Source organism: Cydia pomonella, chromosome 5 (assembly GCF_033807575.1).
Source record: "Cydia pomonella isolate Wapato2018A chromosome 5, ilCydPomo1, whole genome shotgun sequence".
NCBI lineage: Eukaryota > Metazoa > Arthropoda > Insecta > Lepidoptera > Tortricidae > Cydia > Cydia pomonella.
In genome coordinates, this window is record NC_084707.1 from 16,888,274 (window position 1) to 16,911,384 (window position 23,111).

The 23,111-nt window shown below is 36.3% G+C and overlaps 2 protein-coding genes across 2 annotated transcripts in view; one reads left to right on the forward strand and one right to left on the reverse strand.

Moving 5' to 3' along the window:
• The window catches only part of LOC133517899 (large ribosomal subunit protein uL10m), a 147,984-nt gene that overhangs the window by 117,536 nt on the left and 7,337 nt on the right, over nt 1–23,111 (forward strand). The gene's annotated exons all lie outside the window — the stretch shown is intronic.
• Nucleotides 4,704–21,949, reverse strand: LOC133517865 (large neutral amino acids transporter small subunit 1). The gene is made up of 5 exons (XM_061851324.1): nt 21,082–21,949; nt 12,902–13,120; nt 7,772–8,042; nt 7,015–7,339; nt 4,704–5,546 (listed from the first exon to the last, which is right to left on the reverse strand). The coding sequence occupies exons 1-5, from the start codon at nt 21,368–21,370 to the stop codon at nt 5,154–5,156; spliced, it is 1,497 nt and encodes a 498-aa protein (XP_061707308.1). The 5' UTR covers nt 21,371–21,949; the 3' UTR covers nt 4,704–5,153.

Consider the following 23,111-nt stretch of genomic DNA (forward strand, 5'->3'; position numbering starts at 1 on the left):
ATTAAAAAAAAAACTACTTACTAGATCTCGTTCAAACCAATTTTCGGGGGAAGTTTGCATGGTAATGTATATCATATTTTTTTTTTAAATTTTACATTCTGTTATTTTAGAAGTTACAGGGGGGGGGGGACACTTTTTGTCACTTTGGAAGTGTCTCTCGCGCAAACTATTCAGTTTAGAAAAAAATGATATTAGAAACCTAAATATCATTTTTGAAGACCTATCCCTAGATACCCCACAAGAATGGGTCTGATGAAAAAAGATTTTTTTTTTAAATTTTATGACGTATTAAAAAAAAATTACTTACTAGATCTCGTTCAAACCAAATACCCCACACGTATGGGTCTGATGAAAAAAGAATATTTTTTTTAATTTTATGACGTATTAAAAAAAATTTACTTACTAGATCTCGTTCAAACCAATTTTCGGTGGAAGTTTCCATGGCAATGTATATCATATATTTTTTTTAGATTTTACATTCTGTAATTTTAGAAGTTACGGGGGGGGGACGACACACATTTTTCCACTTTGGAAGTGTCTCTCGCGCAAACTATTCAGTTTAGAAAAAAATGATATTAGAAACCTCAATATCATTTTTAAAGACCTATCCATAGATACCCCACACGTATGGGTTTGATGAAAAAAGATTTTTTGAGTTCCAGGTCTAAGTATGGGGAACCCCCAAAATTTATTGTTTTTTTTTCTATTTTTGTGTAAACATCTTAATGCGGTTTATAGAATACATCTACTTACCAAGTTTGAACAGTATAGCTCTTATAGTTTCGGAAAAAAGTGGCTGTGACATAATCGGACAGACGACGGACATGACGAATCTATAAGGGTTCCGTTTTTTGCCATTTGGCTACGGAACCCTAAAAAGACTCAGCACTTCCAAATTTTCTCTAGTATGCGTGTGCCAAATGGCTAAACTGTACATCGATTTGCGGTTTTTCTTTGAAATTGGGCTAGTACAGCTTCCACTATTAATATATTAATGTAACAGGAGTTTCTCTTTAGCATTGTTTTAGCCTTTTAGACACAAAATACGGTGTAGGGTTCCTTAGTTACCCGTCCTTTACAACGCAAACAAAAGGGAGTGCCTTCGCAAAGCTTTGTAGGCACTTCTTTTTACAACGAAGGGAAGAGCTTTTGAGATAACTCAAAAACGGCTTAACTGATCATATTCGCTATAGTTTTCATTGTATGTCTTTACTAAGCTCTACTTTAGAGATTTTCTTTAACAATATTTGGATCCATGGTTAAAAAATTAGAGGGGGAAGGGGGAGCATATTTTTTTCTTTCAGTGTTGTTTTCAGATTATTTCTGAAAATATTAAAAAAATACCCCTATCAACGACACCACACAAAAAAATCATCCCCATTTTTCCTACGTGTAGGGCAAGTACACTCGGCATGATTGAGTTATATATCCATGCCAAATTGCAGCTTACTAGCACTAACGATAAAGCTTCGGACGGACGGACAGACAGAGGGACGTGGCGAAACTATAAGGGTTCCTAGTTGACTACGGAACCCTAAAAAAATGGAATAGTGACAATAAATATTTTACTAAGTCGTTATGGTAATTATAAGTGTATTCTGTATTGTTCAAGTTATATTTCAATAACCGATAGAAAGGATATTTGTGAAGAGTTAACAAACGAACCTTAGTGCGTCATAGTCATAGCTACAAATCCTATAATAAGACTCTAAAATATACAGTATACTTTTTTACACTTATTGCAAAGACGTAAAGTGTATAATCGCTGACATATTTATGTAATTGACCGTACCATTAAAATATATACTTTTGAAAACAGCTTCCTCGTCGGAACAAAATGTAATGTTGACAATGTTGGTTTCACGCTCTTTTGTTGTTGATATAGGAAGTACAATCTGTACAATCCGTGTCACGATTGCGCGCCAATATTATGTGCTCTACTGACAATAAAAACGCGTTTCGTTTATTTCCTCTGGTTATATTATTATTTGTAGAAATTAATATAGAAAGAATAAATAGTTACCTATTTATTACTTATAATATATATATTTATTTAGTCGTATATATGGACTTGGACTATACGCGTTATTCCGTCTGTAATGGTGACTTTCGGCTTTCCTTGCCCCATAACCTGTTAGGTTATACATTATATACTTATTTACGGGACAAGGCTATTCACGTCCACCACCACTAGAGGTACACATAATATAATTTAGAGGTACATATAAGCGAATCCTAAACCAGGAAGGGCCCAACTAACTAATTCGTTCGCTCTTCGTCTATTTTCCTCTCTGTCGTTCGAATATGTAAGAGCGAGAGAAAGGCGCAGCTATCAAATTTCGATGTACGGCTTTCGCTGTAGGCCTTCAGAGCACGTGACGCAGCAAAAAACTGTCACAAAAAATATTTTTAGTTTTAGAGATTAGAATTAGGTATTATGGTTATTAGGCATATAAACACAAATATGTTAGTCTGATGTAAGGTACCGTAAACCGGGGTGAATAGCGATGGCGGGTGGAAAAGGGATAAAAGGCAAAATGACATTATTCCTGATATTTTTTTAAAAACTAGACCTCAGTTGGTGGATGATAAATTATATTTGATTAGAATTTTCTGCTTTGGGTTGGTGGAGTGAAGTGAAAATAAGGTTGCCTGATATTAGAACATACCAGACCTCTGCTTATACGAAGTTGACACAAATTATGTAGAGGACCAACTATAGTAGTAGGGTATTTGATATCCTTTAAATTACTTATGAAAATGGTCTACAGATTCATATCATTTATGCACGTTTTTGCTATCTACATATACATATAAATATATTGCAGTGTTCAGGAAGCAAAATACTTCCAAATCATATGTAAAATTTCAGGTAAAAAAAAAATGAAATGTTGTCAATTATATTGTGATCAATTTTGTTAAGAAATTCAATGAAAATATTAACCATACAAAATAATTGGGTCCGCAATATAAAGCAACACACAATCACACAAGTATTAGATACGAGCTTTTTAAAGTTACTGTCAACGCAACACAACGGTTTTTATAGTAACTGCCAACAGGCAGTTAATATAAAAACCTAGGATGTAATGTCATGGCGAGTCATGTTATGTCTCGTAATATTTGCAGTACATTGTTGCTCGGTAAATTTTCAAAAAATAATTACGGGTCATAATTAACTGTAACTTTAAAAAAACTCCTTAATTAACGATTAGACGGATAAATTCTATACCTGGTTTAATTTACTCTTATTGCCCGTATTGGATATACACACTGTATTGGCTATTTTATACCATTATTTTGTATACCATACTTTATACCATTTATTACGGTGAAGATTTCTCCGGCAGGCACCTCCATGGCGCAAGTTTTATTTAATAAGTCTGATTTAAAAAATCGGTTACGTTTACGTGACGTAGATGCTTGGAAAAACATCTGTGCAAACACAAAAGGAATAAAAACACGGGTATGTTCAAGTAAATTTATTCCATAAGTTAGGTAATCATACGTTTATTTATATTATTTAATTTTATAGAACATTTTTCATATAGCCTTAGATGTGAACTGAGTTGGGATCAGAGAACTACCTACTAATTCTTATTACCTACTACAACATTTATTAGCACTCAAAAATATAAAGGCATGGGTTAAAATGCTACTCATATATTGGCACGGTCATAGTTATGTAAAAAAATTAATTGCATTCGAAAAAGACGCCGCTTTTAGGTAAGACATTAATTATGTTGTTGATGTCGAAAACGAGAGCGGAATCAAACCCAAGCGCTGTCAGAATAATACTGAGCAAAGGCGATGATATAGATATATTGCAGTGAAACTAATGAAAACTTATGAAATTAGCAGATACATAGATAGTTACTAGCAGGGCTCGTACATTTCATGCCGTTGACGGAAAAAGGACTTCATGTTACATAGAGTATGATTCCAGTTGGCATTTTCGTAATAACTAATCATTTGTCAACCTCTTTAATTAAATGAACTGAAACGTCTCACTGACTTTCATCTCATTGTCACTCATTTAAATAATAGATTAATAGTTTATTAAATAATACATATTTTTGATTTTTAACAGTGGAATTTGGAATTTTTTATGGAACAAGTATTTATTTTTCTACGCGTTATTGGGTTAATACTAAATTTGTAGTTTTGTAAAAAAAAAAAAAAACTGAATGAAATGCACGGGCCCTGGTTACTAGTTAATTTACTTAGTAGACAGCGGAATATATTAAAAGATAAGGGCCCTATCACACTGGCGATTTGCGAGCGAGTTGAAAGCGAAGCGAACGCTGAAAATAAAATTTTAAGCTAAAACTGTTACACCTTAGGCCCTATCCTAACGAGTTCGTTGCGAGCGTTACGAGTTCGCCGCGAACGTTGCGCGCGCGCGGCGAACTCGCTGCGATAGGGCCCTAAGGTGTAACAGTTTTAGCTTAAAGTTTTATTCAACGCTCTACATTCAAGTCCGTTAATACCAAGTTTATACACTCTTCGTGGTAAAAACCGACAGCACGATGTTTGAGCTGCCTTATCACTAGAAGAGCTAATTTGCATTACGTTAAGTATTAAATAAAATACAAAGCTTCGTGCCCCTTGTATGTACACTTAACGCATTTTAGCTCAGGTAGAAAAGCAACCTTAGGCGACACTAAAATCATAAAACAACAACATTTTTATTATTTGTTTCAAAATACATAAATTTAATAATTTATGTTACCTAATTATATTATTATTTAACAACAAATCAGTTAACTCGTAACATAATCGATTACTCTAATTAATAAATATAAATAATATCAAAATGTTACGAGATTACTGATGTGTATTTATAAGCTAAAAGCGACTTAGTTATATAGGTTTCTAACCTATAGGAAGATTTTAAAATGTGGTCATAATGCCACGAGTAAGGCTAATTTGAAAAATGGCCTGCGAGGTTCACAACTGCATAGGAATTAGCAATTATAGTCAATTTGTAATTGACGGAATGTAAATACTTAACCCTAAGTATATAAACAAGCGTAGGTACAGATCTTTTTGTATAACAGCTCAACATTAACTTAAAATAAATAATACAGTTCAATAAGAACACAAATGCACGTAAAAAAATAGATCACACACACATTCAGTTTTTCGAATGATCATAAATCTTTCGAGTCTTCTGGTAAACAGAGAAAGAGTTTAGATATAGCCGTGTTAAAGCTGTGTACCGCGTTGAGGAACCAGAGGGGTTTGTTCTGCCACTTAATAAATATGAAATAGACGGGTATGCCGAGGAGGGTGAAGGAGAGACCTATGGCGAGTTGTTTCGGGTGTTCAAAGCAGGAGAGGATTACTAGGAAGGTGCAAACGATGAAGAAGACGCAGGGCAATATGAGGTTTACTCGGATGGGCCGTGTGGCCTGTGGGCGGGAGTATCGCAGCCACAGGAGGCCGGTGACGCTGCACAGTATGAAGAGCGCCTCTACTGCGGTCACCACCACCACCAGCGCCTCTACGTCGTTCCACACCAGGATCACCAGCGTCACGAGGCACTGGAAATAACAATATATTTTAGTAAATTGGTGTTCAAAAACAACGCCAATTTTATTTCTTTATGGGTAAATATCCTAATGCCATGGATGAATAAAACAAGACCAATGAAGAGCAACGACTATACAAAATCGCGTTCCTCCAATATTCAGAATTGCCATATGGCGTCACGAACGCAGCAGGTCCCAGTTCAATCCATTTTAGTCGGCACTATATTGCACCACAAAGAAAACAAATTAAATACATACAACTACATACAGGTAAGAAACACAATATTGAAATATTCTAATAAAGCTCTTAAACATTGCAATCTATATTGACTAACTAAACTAAAATATAATATTACAAAATTAAAACTAAAATTAAACCTAGAAATAAAATAAAATCATCTACTATAAAATATACTTACCTACAAAAAAAAAAGAACCAATTACAAAGAGAATACCCCTTCTAACAGGTCGGTCTGCGGCATGGACCCCATGATACTGGCGGCATTACCTCTCTGTATGGCAAGGGAAATATACGTTGAGAGAGGTACGCGCCAGCCCTGGGGTCCCCTGTGGTGTCGACCAGCCGCACCGACAGTGCTGCCATGAATATTTTCATGTCGGCTGACCAGAGACCTATCTCATTTGTCAGGTTCGGGTCCTGTAGCACCATCTATTGAGCACCATTATTTCGAGGCAGAGCTCAGTTCCAATGAATTTTCTTCGGCGCTTAGACCGAATAACTAAACTCCCATTCAAGACCCCGCTGAATTTTAAAGAAACGCGACTTTGTATAGACACTGTATTTTTTCTTGTTTTGCATCAAAAATAAGGGTCATACAGCTGCTTTATGTTTGATGCCTTGTTTCACTTGCCATGTTTTAATCTTTTAATGATGTTGATACTAATTGCAGTAGGTAAGTATATTTCATTAAACACGTCGAAAACATAAAAGACGAATAGAATATTTAATTATGAGTATTAATGGGCAATAATGTGGTAGAAATTTTACAGGTATCAGTGAAATATCAAAAATACCTACTCCAAATTGGTTGGTGTCATTTACTATAGGCATATGTACCGTTTTATATTGCAGTATTTAAAAAAATATACCAACGTGGTAACATACCAAATTACGTACGTATATGGAGATATTTTATAGCATCTTAAATACTTGTAATTCTCCAACGCGAGATACATTTCTGAGTTTCCATTATCCACACCTATTTACTTTCTCTAATGAACGTATCGTGTTTATATTTTTCCGTTCTGATGAAAGTTATATGTAAGTGGATGCGGTTTTATGTAGAGTCAAGTGCTACTAAATTAATTGCATATAACTGGATTTATTTAGTGTCTGTTTATGTAATACTTGGTACTTTCATATTAACTTTTCAACAGCTAGCAGATTTACGTACTTATTTTCTTTCATTGTATATCTACGTATTTATTGCATATATGGGTCTGTCATCACGGTTCTTACCATGAATAAAAGTGAGGGCACAGGCGTTAACCTCTTCACATCAATGAGCGATATCGCCAACGGCAAATTCCCATCCCGCGCCCCCACGAAGAATAGACGAGAAGATGCGTATATAGCCCCGTTCAGTGAGCCAAGCGTGCACAGCGCCACGAACAGCGACATGATCCAGCCCCACGACCCCAGGATTTTGTCGCTAAAGGTGATGGCCACGGCGTCAGACGACAGGATTTCGGCGTTGGTGAGGACGGCGAAGAATGCCACGTTGGTCAGGGCGTATACGGCGGTCACGACGGGCAGCGATATGCAGATGGCACGGGGGAGGTTTCTGAAAAAAGGAATTCAATCTTTTCTGATAAGTAGAATCGGGCCCAGCTTGAAGCAGCAATAGCAGGCTGTAGTTTTTAAAGTATCATCTATGACTATTTACATGCACTGCATTTATATTATATTCCAGGTATTAAACACCGACTTTTGGCGGCATACAAGTATGATCCGGTTCGAAGGACCACTTATAAAGTTTTTTTTGATATAACCAATATTAGTCAAGTACTTGCCTTACTTCGTGTTAATTACTGAGGTAGATAAAATTAATGTAACCGGTTCTTTTACAGTCAAGGAATGTGAATTATCACCAAATTAACTATACATATTAGGCGCTCCGAAAACGAATATATTTAAGAGCGATGAAATCGGGTCATCATTTGATAACTCCATTCAAAGTGGCCTGTTTCGATGCTTTATACATAATGTGACTTACTTGTAGGGATCCTTTAATTCTTCCGTTACGAAATTTAAATAATTCCATCCGGAATACGAGAATAAGCCCGAGTAGAATGCGATGGCAATTTCGCTGGCTTCGGTCTTGGTTCCCTGCATCATGCCCTCGAGGTTCTCGGTGTGTCCATGGAACAGGTGCACCAGGCTGGCCAGGAAGATGAGCAGCAGCGCGAGCACCTTAGCGGCGGTGAATGAGTCTTGCAGCCGCGTCACCCATTTCACGTTACCGCAGTTGATAATTGTCAGAAAACCTGGAAATTTGAAAAAAAAAGATTAGTTTAAGAAAAAAAATATGTAAGTAGGTAGCATTTGGGACGCTAGGAGGATATCGTAGGGCATGCCTAAATACTGGGTACATGCACATACACATTTGTTTCATTTTTTCATAGATGTATGGACTATGAAAGTGGTCTCGCAATTCTCTCACAGTATAGTTTATCAGAAATCGTATAACATAATATTTAATTACGATATGGCCACAGGTGTTATGAGTGTTATCACGATACAGCTGCCGAGCTCGATACTGGCTTAAGGTCAACCAGGGCAAGGCTTCACTGTTTTTTCAATATTTTTAACCCTCCTTAAACACCAAGTTATGAAATATTTAATTGCTGTATATAAATATTCTTCTGCTCTGTACTTTTTACAACTCATTACAAATATGATTCACAACAGTTGATATTAATGAAAAACTATTAGGTCAAACATGTTTTGCACTTGCGATATATTATTAAAATCAGTGCATGCTTTAGTACTTAGAAATAAATCTGTAATATTATTGTTTACGTTTATCGTATTATGTTTATGCATGTTTGTTGAACTAAACATTTGTAAAACTTAAATACTTTATCTACGCAATGTATAAATAATAATTATGAATTTTATGTACCTATTCATCAAATTTTATAGAAAAATGTTTCTCATATAAGTGAAATGTAAATTTCTTTTTGAGATAATAAAAATATTCTTTAACCCGAAATATCCACCCTACAGCCCTACCTACTCATATAAAGGAGGTTAGATTGCATGGTCATTTACTAGGTACGAGGAAAATCGCTGTGTTGTGACGTTTCATTAATGAGTAGCCAATGAGTCACATTGGCTCCAATTTGACTCTTTAGGGGTTAGGATACTGGCCTATTGTGACAATGGAGTTTTCCTTAACGTGCTAATATCCTTTAACGCCGGGTGCTAGGGCAGTTATGTACTAGGTTCGGACAAGTGCCCTTACGCAACTGTGTGTTCGCCAAGATAATTCCGCACAAGTGTGTGTTAGCACGATGCGGGAGGAAACGCCCATTATCCTGTCAGCCGCAATCAGTGCGGCCACCGCCGAGCGACAACGCGTTTTAAAGACGGCTACTATCCCTCGTTGACGGGAACAGCGGGAAATTTGCACATTGACTAATTACCAACCAGCCGTAGGGTTATTTTGTCATAGTGTCAATCGATCTTGTCTTCATTTGCTATTACTATTAACTGAAATCAGAGGTAGGAGGAGGAGGAGGAGGAAAAACTAAAAGACACAAAGTAACATTACCAGTACTGGCAATGTCGAATACCTAAGGTAGAGATTGAAGCATTTTATAAATGTCATGTTTCGCAGATCATTCCCCTTCTGTAGACCAGAACTTAGTAGTGCCTCATCTTCTCTTTCTTAAAGTCGCAGAGAGAGTACATCACCCGCAACTTTGTCGACAATATACCTACCTAGTACATAATCTATCCATGCTTTTAATAAAAGAAGATAGCACAATTTAATCGGGGGCATTGTCGATCTAAGAAACTTTCCGGGAATTTAGCCAGGCGAACATTACAGGGAAAAATAAAACTGACAACGGGACATCACTACGCGGTCACGAGGAGTGGACCACATCCACACCTAGACTGACGAAGACCGATGCCTCTTCGCGTCACCGAGTACTACGTCCGCTCAACACTCCCTTTATAACACCTACAGCGTCAGCGTACGATCCTACTATTGTATAAATTACATCCCGTAATCTGGAGATAAAGAAGTGTTAGTCATAAAACACCTACTACACCTACTCGCTTGGTCACAAAATCCAACGAAAAATCCTGTCCTTGAGGTACGTTCGGATTTTTTACAATTACATTGGCTTTGCCAACTACATGCTGAGTTGTGACCCTTTTATGGCATTTTGCGCTAAATGTTAATTCATTGTATTGCCAACATGTTTTTGTCATCCGTGTCTATTTTGTCATAAATGAATGTATTTTCTATTTCTATTTCATTACGTTGCATACCAATGTGATTTCAGGATCATTAGGGTAAAGGCACCAGTAGTCAGCCTTATAACTCATTTTTAAAGTTTGTACTCCTGACGTTTCTACAGGATTAGTCGGATAAATAAACGCATGACATGGTTAGATCAAGTGTTTATTATAGTTTTGAAATAAAGTATGTCAAAAAATAACAATCCTCTTTATAATATCTATAATTAAGATTAAACAAAAAATGGCACTTTTCTCCAGTAGTCAGCCTCTAAAATCCAGTAAGCAGCCTTTGTGTACCCAGTACTCAGCCTTTATAAACTATTAATAACAATGAAATAAAAAACACTATTATTTGTATTAAAGTTAACACGATACCCGATACGGTATCGTGATGGGTTAGTGTACGATATTATAATATTTATCATTCCTAGGTAGGAAGCTAGAGTATAGGTAGGTCTAGGTACCTATACTCTTATAAGTACAATTCTCATGCCACGAAATTTGTAGGCCATAGGTACTTAAAATTATTCTTGCAAACTAATAAACACTGTATTTATCTTCTTATTTTTTATTATTGAATCTGTTTATTGAATATAATTCATTATTTTTAAAATCGGTTTAAATGCTGGTGAAACCCGTGCAGGGGTCCGTTAGATATTGGAATATTGAATTTCTCAACAAAAGTATGTATACACTTTTGAACCTTATTTAAATGAGTTAAAGTTCATAATATTTGGCAGCGACGTACCAAGGAAGATAATGGCTGAGTACTGGATCCGTGAAACCCAGTGGTTAGCCGCATTAAAACGTTATTTCAAATGCGGCTGACTACTGGGTTTTACTTTAAATTGACTGAGACATGCCTAACTAAATTTGAAAATGTAAATGTAACGGTCCTAACGGTCGCATTGGATCGAAAATTAAAAAAATAACTAATAACCCGAAAGTCAGCCGCGGGAGGCTGGGCACTGGATTTTTTGTAAAAAAGTGGTATCCAGTGGTCAACCTCCTCAATTTATAAGTTAAATATTGATATTTCTATTTAAATATAACGCAATTTAATAGATAAACTAACCAATAAACCCATCATCAACAAAAAACAGTAACTTTTTATATTAAAACATATTTTTTCTCACTCGTTAAAAGAACACCACGTGCAGTAAAAAATATGGCGGACATGACACTCCAGCTCTCGTCAACAAACATCACCTTTATGAACGAGTATATTTCCTATCCCCGATACCTCACCGCACCTGCCGCGTTACGTATTAACGAATAAGGAATCAGAGCTCCTATTTGACTACACGCGATGTGTTTAATCGAATATACCAGATATTTATGACCAATAAACGACTTAAAAGGCTGACTACTGGTCCCTGGCTGGCCACTGGTGCTGTTACCCTACGTCCCACTCGTATTAATACATTTATACAAGAAATCAAATTACATATGCTGGATGGATGTTTCGTTATCCTAAAAATAGACTACATATACCATACTAGTATAAATAAACTTTAACATGGCCATGCATTTTTGTTTTTGCAGGAGACGGTGCTGAACATGACGCGAATTTGATTATCTACAAATGTATCTGATTTATTAGTAATTCAAATACATCTAAAATCCCAAATAAATAACGGCCAAACTTATTTCGAGGAAGCCCAACCGGTTCGCTGTATAATGACGACTCGCCCCGTGGTTCCGATCACAATCAGTGTACTTACACTTATTTCCAACCGACAACTCTTGCACTTCTTGGAATGTCGATCCATGTCTCAGTATTTAATTACATGAAATTAAATTCATCTGTCGGTGGCTGTGATACTTCTTAAAGGAGAACGCGTATTAAATTACTGGTGTTTGATGGACCAGTTTATGCACCTTTCCTTTTGAGATCGGCTTGTCCTAGAATGTGATGAGCCAAACGTGTTCTCTGCATATTCTGCACAATATACTTTTGCAGGTCAGTATAATAATGCTGCCTTAGTATTTACTTATATATAAACTTGCTTCCAATAAGAGTTAACTAATGTGGCATTTAATTAAAAAGGCCAACGGCTTACCGTACTCTTATGAGTCTTAAGTAACTCTCTTAGTCACCGTAACAAAGTCACTCTGTATAGATTTTATACTGGGGATGTATTAAATAGAACTTTAAGATTCTTACGTGATAAATATTAAATAGGGTGGAGGAGGGTCGGCCTATTCTTATTTTTTGGGAAGGTGGGAGGGGGTCAAAAACTGACACTGGCTTAATTAATGAATGGCGCCTAACAGGGGATAGCCAAGCCAACGTTTGAGCGTCTGCGATTGCGATGCGTATTGGTGCGAGAGAAGGGGAATGAGATCGATTTCTTGCAGACATTAACATCAATATCAAATGCCAACTCGTGGTACGGCTACTGGAGCTTACACGACGAAATTAACAATAAGAAATGCGAATTGGCTATAAACTAGAACAAAATAGTTTCCGATAAAACTGCTAGAAACAAAAGAAAAAACTAGTTCTTTTTCTTATCGAAATATGTTTAAGCTAATGAGAACGACAACCATTAAATACTATATTGTTGGTCAACCTATGTAAAGAATAGCAATATAGTGTGGAGTAAACATCTATTATTTTCGCGAATCTTCCTTAATAATTCTTAGTTAATAACCTGAAGTATGAATAAATGTATCAATAAGAAATAAATAATATCACTTATTTCTGTAATTGTAAGGCTTCAGAGAAATATGAGGTTCTTAAGTCACGTAAACAAGTAAGGTGGTGACAAGAGTCCAGGACTAAATCTTCAGGTGGTTCAGAATACAACTAGAGGGGATCGATAGCGACGAAAAATAAAAATATGTTAGGTATAACAAAACTACTTACAAGTAAGGACTGCTGCTATAAGGCTAGAGGCGGCCTTGGGAACGTCGCAGACCGGCCATAAGGGCTTCAGTATGTTCTCTGCGAAGGTGATTGCCGTGATCGCGTTGGCCGTGGGCACGAGGATGAAGAGCGCCACCCACAGGTAGAGGAAACCCAGGAGCGGCCCGAAGGCCTCGCTGATGTAAGCGTAGTCTCCCCCGGACTTGGGGATCATTGTTCCTGAAAATGGAACAAAGTATATTAAAAAAGAAATCATATATTATAACCTCGGTTTTTTATCATGAGAAAAGACTACGCGATCTGGACGTGTTTTTATTACTCATGAAACCAATAATGTAAATTAACCTTTGTATTCGGTATATAATAGGGATGTTGACTGTACTTAAAATAGATTATTTCACACCATGCATGACATAAAGCACCAGAACATTGATAGAGAAACGTAGACAGCAGTTGTTTTTATACACAATTTCTATTTTATAAATCGTATAGAACTAGAGTATGTAACTTGACTAGTGTTTCATAGTAAATTCCATGGTGGAAAATCGTTTTGACAAATCGAAAAAAAGGAGCTGATTTGACTAGTCAAATACCCTACTATTACATATTTTTCCTATTCCTCTACTGTTATCTGTCATTTATGCATTCATTAAAGAACGAATATAAGAACATACATAAAAGGTTTCAAGAAAAGTACCTACATATATATTGTCTATTCCTCATAAAAGTTCATCACTCATTTACTCCCTTAATTTTAGACGCTTAATACCCGAAAATATGGAACAAATTCTGGTCGTTTACTTTAACAATAGTCTTATCTTGTGTTAAAAATAAAATTATAAAATTGTCTTGTCTTATGTTAAAAACGAAGAAGAGTACATTGAGTTATTATTTAATTATTATTTTTACTCTTAATAAAAACGTATTATTACAAGCAAACCCTTGAGTGATCACTAGTATATAGAACTAGCATCGATAGTCGAGTTTATCGATACAGGAACTCCCTACTTGTCAAACAATTTTTCCCCACTGATTCCTATAATTAATTTCGATATAATTAAATAGTATTGTAAATCTTGTTTAGACTCGCTATTTTGAAATGCCATTGAAGATTTATGTTTAAGGAAACCAAAAAAAAAGTATGTGGTAGATATATTTTCTTAGTTTCGATCACTATAGAAAAATTTACGTGAGGTTTTCTTCCCCCAACGTGTTTCTGTAGTGATTTTTTCGCCCCCCCCCCCCCCCCCCCCCCCCCATCTATGAGATGACATGGAAAATTACTTTTTAATATAAATATTTATCGGTGCAAATATGCAATTATGTAGTTATTATGTAACAATAGGAAAATCTAATGTAATTATTTTTCACTGAATGGGTCATAGGAATTACAAAGTTATTACCGACAAACGTTTAGAGGTAGGGAGAGCATGGCAGATCTAATTTGATAGGTAAAAATATTATTTGCTAAAGTAAAAAAAAAAGATTTTTGATAATTATTATTTGCGTAAAATCCACGATTTTCGCGATTTCGGGGTTTCTCCCATAGTAAAAGTTGCTCAGTATGACCTATAGGTCTATTCACCCCGTAAAATATTGCAGCTGACTAAATAAACATCCTATATAAATAAGATTGAGTCCGATATTTTTTCATGCTTTGTTGTGCAAGATTATTGCAGGTGACTGTACTCATGCCTTTTCATGCCGCATGACTTGTGACACTTCTGCTAAGAATAGCGTGTCAATCGTCAAAGTGGCGTACTTTATTGCTTGGGATCAGACTACAAATAACCGGCTGAATTGATCTTTTGTATTCTTTGGATGTTCGAGTTTGACTCATGTCATTGTCGTACCTATTTAAAGATTGGGAAAAGCTTTTAAGATGTTTAGGCAGGTACCTACTTCACTTGGAATGGGATGGGTCCTACTCACAAAACGCACATGAATTTAATAGTGAAGTATACCCTGTATATGTCGCAGTCGGATTGTATAATCCGCCGTATTACATTATGGCTAGCTGTTATCAAAAACAGGGCCGTTTTGAAATGCGGCGGGTTAACGATTAGCCGGATTGAATGCGGCTGAATGAAAATCCGCCGGAATGTATTCGTTGCCAAACGTTCTTCAAGACGGCTAGCCGTAATGTAATACAGCGAGTCATTAGCCGGCTCTTTGACAGTTTTTAGTTCCCATTTGTAACACTCGTGGCGCTGCCTGACATAACAATTTTTTATTTAGTATATAATAACTATGATAATTCTTGATTGACAAGGAATATTGTTAGTAGAAATCTTTTAGCATTTTCATATTAAAATTGATTTTCATAAAATTGTTTCATTTTGTATGGTCACTCTGCAATCTAAATAGTAGTACGATGCCCCTAAACGTGGGCCGCCTTATTGACGAACGTATCACAATGACAATATGGCTAATCGTTGAACCGCCGCATTTCAAAACGGCCCTGTTTTTGATAACAGCTAGCCATAATGTAATACGGCGGATTATACAATCCGACTGCGAAATATATACCACCAGAGAAAGACTATATATAAAAGAGAAAACGTTTTCCCACTTCTAAATATTTTCCATTCTCTATGATGTTTTAGTAGGTATGTTATTGACACAACGAAACACTAGGTTTATAAGTTTTCGTTTTTTTTTCAAAATTTGCAAAACATCAAGCTATTCTTCCCTCTTAATAGGCGTCGTAAAACGTATATGAACGCATATATTTACGTTTATTCTAGTGTTAGAAAACTCTTAAATATACCTAAGTTTTAATTTTAAGTAACGTAGCTTTAGAGAGTGGAGTTTAAAATTTTTTTTACCGCTTTTTTAGATTACAATATTCACAATACGGTTGCCAAAAATTTTATAATTAATCTTGAGGATTTTCTCTAGGGACTTCAACGATTTGAAAGTTAATTTTTTGACTTTCACTCAACAGAAAAAATTACGAACACAAGTACTTTAAACGTACTTTTTTTATGCGCAATTGCGCAATTACCCTGTATATGTTATATATTACTTAACACTAAAATTCGCATTTCAAAATATCTTCCACACTCAAATTTATTTACGTAGGTATAATTGAGAATTATCTCTTTTTATAAAACTGCTACTCAATTTCGCCAAAATATCAAACATGCACAACGTTAATATTCACGTTTTCACTTCTGCCGGCACTCCCGGAGTGCAACCCGTTGTTTTAGATTTGTTTTGTTGAATTCCAATGGTTTATGAGTTTTCAGAAAATAGTTTACCCAGTTAACGTGAGTAGTTAAGAAAAATTAATCGCTGGAAGTTTTGTGACGATAATTATTAAGCATGAAATCTTTATGGGTTTCAACTTTTTAGGGTTCCGTAGCCAAATGGCAAAAAACGGAACCCTTATAGATTCGTCATGTCCGTCTGTCTGTCCGATTATGTCACCGCCACTTTTTTCCGAAACTATAAGAGCTATACTGTTCAAACTTGGTAAGTAGATGTATTCTATGAACCGCATTAGGATGTTTACACAAAAATAGAAAAAAAAAACAATAAATTTTGGGGGTTCCCCATACTTAGAACTGAAACTCAAAAAATCTTTTTTCATCAAACCAATCTATGGATAGGTCTTCAAAAATGATATTTAGGTTTCTAATATCATTTTTTTCTAAACTGAATAGTTTGCGCGAGAAACACATCCAAAGTGAAAAATGTGTCCCCACCCCCCCTGTAACTTCTAAAATAACAGAATGAAAAATCTAAACAAATATATGATATACATTACCATGCAAACAATTGGTTTGAACGAGATCTAGTAAGTAGTTTTTTTAATACGTCATAAATGGTACGGAACCCTTCATGGGCGTGTTTTTAATGATGTGCAATAATGCCAATAATGTTAAAAACATATTTCAGGAATAGATAAGTTAAATACTATAAGTTTGTCATATTTGTGTAAGGGACACACTAAGCTCGTAATAGATATGTATGCCACGTGTGTAGAATTCAATAAAAAGCGGCCAAGTGCGAGTCGGACTCGCCCATGACGAGAAAACCATTTATGACGTATTAAAAAGAACCTACTTACTAGATCTCGTTCTTACCAATTTTCGGTGGAAGTTTGCATGGTAGGTAGTCATATATATTTTTTAGTTTTATCATTCTCTTATTTTAGAAGTTACAAGGGGAGACACATTTTACCACTTTGGAAGTGTCTCTCGCGCAAACTATTCAGTTTAGAAAAAAATGATATTAGAAACTTCAATATCATTTTTGAAGACCTATCCATAGATTTAAAGGAAAAAAAATCTAAGTATGGGGATATTTTTTTTTCCTATTTTTGTGTGAAAATCTTATTGCGGTTCACAGAATACATCTACTTACCAAGTTTCAACAGTATAGTTCTTATAGTTTCGAAAAAAGTGGCTGTGACATACGGACGGACAGACAGACACATGACGAATCCATATCGAGTCGATCGGGAATCCATATGACGGGTTCCGTTTCTTGCCATTTGGCTACGCAACCCCAAAAACAGCAGACTGAAGACCTAACCTAACCGACTACATGATGTAAAATAACAATTAATAACGATATTATCAGAGAAAGTTGTGTAAATTAGGATCCGCACGAGTGTTTAGATAGCTTTATCGGTCAAGATAAATAGATATGATATTGATATCGGTCAGTGTAAAAAAATGTGAAAGTTGTAGGTAATAAGGACCAAAATAATAGGTACAGTAAGCTGCAGAGATAGTTGATCGTCCTGCAAACAAATTTCCATGCAGGGGGGTCAGTTATTTGATTATCTCTGCAGTTGACTGACTACGTCATGTAACGTTTGTTTGTATAGTAACATTAATCTCACAAGCCTTTGTTTGTATTAGGGCCATTCCACACTTCTTTCCAGCAGCTTCGCAGTTCCGCCAACGTTGCGTCGGGCAGCAGCTATCGAGTTGACCAGACGCCGACGCTCGCGCGTGCCAAACCAAGCATGTCGTTAAAAAGCAACTTTCGTGATAGTATTAAGGTTCAAATTTGTGTGAAATCTCATTCAGTGAACAATCAGCCACATGCGAGTGGTAATTTTTTGGATGAATTTGGAGATAGCATTAAATACGTGAGGTATCTCCGATTGGTGGTAAAATTGCTTTTTAAACGGACTTGTTGCCGTTAAGTTGTAATGTATTACAACTAATCTACTACTACTACTCATCATTCAAAGCAATTTTGTTACATTATAGTCTCTGTCTCTACAGGCCTTGTATACGCATGCGATTTTAGATAACTGCCCCACTTACACCAAGTAGGTGCAACGGATTCAATCGATCGTTTAAATGCCGCAATGTAACGCAAATCGCATGCAGTTCTAGGTGAGGTGTGTAGAGGCCCTTGCAGTAACAACTACGTGTCCAACGCTCGCTCGTTTCGAGTTCGAGCTACCTGCGATATATATAATATACAAATACATACTTCAATACATAGAAAACATCCATGACTCAGGAAGAAATATCTGTGCTCATCACACAAATAAATGCCCTTACCGGGATTCGAACCAGGACCATCGGCTTCATAGGCATGGTCACTACCGACTAGGCCAGACCGGTCGTCAAAAACCGATTGTCATTTTGGCTAGGCCTCCCAGGCGTTCGCCTCCGCTTTTATTGTGATAGTAGTAGTAGACTTGTGATAGTTTAAATGTGGGTTACATTACAAAAGGAATCGCTAAAAACCGACAACAGACCGTAATAATGTTGAGTTCTCGACTTGTAACGCGATACATTACACCAAAATGTTAAAAGTCGGTCTTCACCTTTATGAACGATTATTCTGCATTAGGCATCATGACATATCTACAGATTTTATTACAGGAAACGAGAGCGAAAAGTGTATGTACTCGTACCACAAACTTGAATTTATCGTATTTTTATTAGGTATGTGTGTGTGTGTGTGTTAGGTTTGCATATTTCATGGGATTATTTGTGTAAACGGGTAAAATTAATAGGCTTGCTTACTATTGCCAAATTACACAATAAAAATACGGTTTTATACGAAGTCGTTTATGTTATTGTGCCATTGAACTTTTAGCTAAAATAATTATCCGTTTATAAAAAAAAAAGGTAGGTATAATTATAATGTTTGTTTATGAATTCCATAATGTTTCTATATGACGTTATGTTCTTACGGTAGAGTATATCTAAATAGTTACCCTGTTATCATAATTTTAGTATTCAGTATATCTTCAGTTGATAATAATTAACTGTTTCTGGGGGTAGATTTAATTTTAATTTGTAATATCTACTCCCCAAGACCCTTAGACTTTTGTCTCGGGTAGCTGAACAAATTTTACCTCTAGAGCGATCTCTTCCAGAGAACCTTTGATAACAAACTAATCTGTGATAGCAACAATTTTAAATGTTACATTCTTTGAAGTGATAACAAATGTGCTCTCTACGTAATGAACTATCCCTGTCTACAATACAAAACAGGAGGTACCTATATTTATTTCGTAAGTATGTAATACACACACACACACACATACTATGTTATCGTGTTACATTCTGAATGCAATATTGTTAATTGTTATAAATATTCAGATGTTTGGCCAGCACTGCACAGTGGGAGGTTAATTCTGTCTGTTGCCTCATGCGCAGTAGCTTAATGACGGACACGTGTGGAGAAAAGTTGTCACATAACACAACACATGAGTGCACTCAACCCATCGGTCGAGGGTTGGACCCCCGGGGTAGCGATTGTACCTATCTACACCTAAACATATTATGAGTGTATTTCGTTTAGAAGTTAGTGATTTAACTACACGGAGCAGGTGGATGCTTGAGTATCAGTGGGAGTAAAATAGGAAATGATAAAATTTTAACTGCTAATGAATTTATTATTATTATTATTATTATTTATTATTTATTTGTTGTAATTAACAAGCTATAAACTGGAATATATGTCGTATACCGGCTTAAGAAAAGGTGATCGGAACCAAACCGATGGTGGCGGATTTGATGAAATAATTTGATTTTAATCACCCCAACTGGTAAATACACTCTTGATTGTTCATAACCTAATGAGAAAGTTGCATTTTATCCACATGTGGGGCAAAGTAATCGGATGCAAATTCTGAATTGTTTCCTTATGTTAGCTGGTAGAATTGACTTTTAAATGATAATTTTTATATTACGTTCTTGTGGATTTCATTTGTTTTGAATTTTTTGGTTTTTCATGGTTATTATTTTCCTCGCGTTGCTGTGGTGGAAAATTTTGTGTTTCACTTGGAGGCAAAGGCCCGACTTGAAACCCTCGCAACGCTCAAGATTCCACTTCTCGAACCACTTGCTAAGCTCGTGGTTCAATTTGGAATCTTTCACTTGTTCGGGTATCAATATTAGCACGAGCGGTTAAACCACAACTTTGCCCCCTTATAAAACAAATAACTATTGTTCCCTAGTTGTTATTTACATGCTTTTCGGGATCAATTTATGTGACTTTTATCGAACTGTATTCTAAACCTCTTTTCCGTATGAATTGTTTTAAGTAGTATCTTGCGGTATTCTTACGACTCTTTATTTCGGTAGAGTCGGCTAACTAAGTCTACAAACTCCACAAACATTAAACTGTACTGTACCTACTTAATTGGGCAACATGGAGGTGCCTACGTTAACCCAACCTCTTAAAAACTTAAAACAAATGCTCCAAAATACCCCAGGCCATGCTCCGGACCAGAAGAAGGTAGAAACTAGAAAGCAAAATAATTGAAAGAGTTTATGTACTAGAGACCAATTGAGTAGCGTTGACAAATGTTCATAATTGTAGTAGTTATTTACCATTAAAAATTAATCAGTCATTGAGGAAAACTTGCTGTTAAGAGAAACCCATTTTATTTAAATAACCATATGTTTAACATTGTAATGATGTAACACCCCAAAAGCTACTTAATTGTGACATTAATAAAAATAATTAGAAGAACGTATACGTATACTTACGTAGTAATTTAATAAACTATGTATTTATATTGTAAGGGAAGTTTAATTTCTCAGACAGATTTAGAATTTGCATACAATTACATTCACAGTCTGTTCCGATATCAGATCGCGAGTGCAGCTCTAAACATTTGGGGCTTAGCGATGTAAACAAACTAGATAAATAAGGTCTGTGTACACAATAAATTATCAGCAAACACTCACCTAACTCCCCGTAGCACAGAGCCCCGATCATAGAGAGGAAGCCCGAGAGGATCCAGACAATGAGGGCCATGCCCTTGGAGCCGGCATACTTCAACGCCATTTTTGGCGACACGAAAATGCCCGAGCCCACGATCACCCCCACGATAATGGCCACCCCGTTCATCAGTCCCAACTCCTTCTTCAAGTGTAGACCTTCGCGCGACCCGTCAGCATCTCCAGAGTTTCCAGACTCTCCGCCGACCTCCATCGCCTTAGGTTTCAGTCCTTCCGATGCCGAAACTTTCGCCATTTTAAACGTTTAATTTAAATTATCACGGTAAACAAATCAAATCCTTCAGTATCCTAACACGTGGTTACAGCGCCGCGAATTTAATCATAATGTTAATTTTCTGAAAAACTGAGCGGCGTCAGACAAACATTGCATCACTCGGCGCAGGCCGGACGGCGAATGAGCGGGAACCACCACGTGCGAACTACACCATAAAAACGCCATGAATTGATAAAGTAGCAGCGGTCAGGCTTACCACAGCTACTGATAACACGAACATTAATGATTATACTACACAATGTTCTATTTGCAGGTTAAAATATGCAACACATTAAAAGTTGTAAAAATCCACTCTACTGTAAATCATACAAAGGAAACAAGAGACTAATTGCATTTTTTTAAATTTATAACTTTTTTGTCGGGACGTAATATTTGTTTAGTTATCAGATGAATGCACGTCACACGAACGTTCAACGTTACGCACACCTACTTTACTATTCCATTAAGGTTAGCAGTAACCCCACTAAACGCGACCGTCTACCGGCGCAGGATGACTCAATGCGTAAAATGTTTTATGTGAATCGGATACTCTTTAAAAATATGTCTTGTGACACAGTCATAAAGCTTAGAATAGGAGTGAGTACCGTTTTTTGTGAGTTCTCTGCCAAGTTTGAGCAACTGGTTTTGGTTCATCTGTCTCTATCTTCCCGTAGGTACACTCATTTGGCATAATTACCAAGGATAACTTGGTCATTGGATAAGCGATAAGCTGTCTGGGACACTAGGGTACACTAGGGTCTTGATCACGATTGCACGATAGAGCTTCTTTAAGATCGAAAATAATACCTATTGTAGCATCTTCAATACAGGACATGAGCGATTTCATTATGAACATTGGGGTCAATGACAGCACCTAACAGTATCAACATGAATGTATTTATATACGAGTACATTTTTTGTGACTGTTTCATTTTTAGGGTTCCGTAGTCAACTAGGAACCCTTATAGTTTCGCCATGTCCGTCTGTCTGTCTGTCTGTCCGAGGCTTTGGTCCGTGGTCGTTAGTGCTAGAAAGCTGAAATTTGGCATGGATATATAAATCAATAAAGCCGACAAAGTCGTACAATAAAATCTAAAAATTTAATTTTTTGTGTACCTCCCCTACACGTAAAGTGTGAATGTGAATTTTTTTTTTCGCTTCAACCCTAGAGTGTGGGGTGTCGTTGGAAAGGTCTTTCAAAACTAATAGGGGTTTTCAAGAAACATTTTTTGATATTTTAATATATTTGGAGATAATCGCTACGAAAGAAAAAAAAATGTGTCCCCCCCCCCTCTAACTTTTGAACCATAGGTCCAAAAAATATGAAAAAAATCGTGGAAGTAGAGCTTAAGAAAGACATTAAATGAAAACTATAGCGGACATGATCAGTTTAGCTGTTTTTGAGGTATCGCAAAAAGTTTTCCCTTCATAGTAAAAAGACTTACCTACTTTAATTAGGTACTGATTATGCAAATTTGCCTATTTGTTTAACTCGCGTGAAAGGTACCGTTTCATCCCTTGGTTAACAATTTACTATACTTTAAGCTCCAGTTAGCTTATTGTGACGGAAGAGTAACTACGGAACCCTACACTGAGCGTGGCCCGACATGCTCTTGGCCGATTTTTATTGATTGACTACAGCACAGATGATTAAATTTTCTCAAAAATTACGCGTATTCAATTGCAGTCAAAAGAACAGTAGGTTTCTATAGCTGTCGATCAG

What these genes read in the sequence shown, in the direction of transcription:
- LOC133517865 (XM_061851324.1), bottom strand. Translation starts at nt 21,370, where the DNA reads ATGGCGAAAGTTTCGGCATCGGAAGGACTGAAACCTAAGGCGATGGAG. An exon ending in TATAGCAGCAGTCCTTACTT is followed by an intron (nt 8,043 to 12,901) that starts GTAAGTAGTTTT and finishes TCAAATTTCCAG; the next exon opens with GTTTTCTGACAATTATCAAC. An exon ending in TGCCCTCACTTTTATTCATG is followed by an intron (nt 5,547 to 7,014) that starts GTAAGAACCGTG and finishes TGTTATTTCCAG; the next exon opens with TGCCTCGTGACGCTGGTGAT.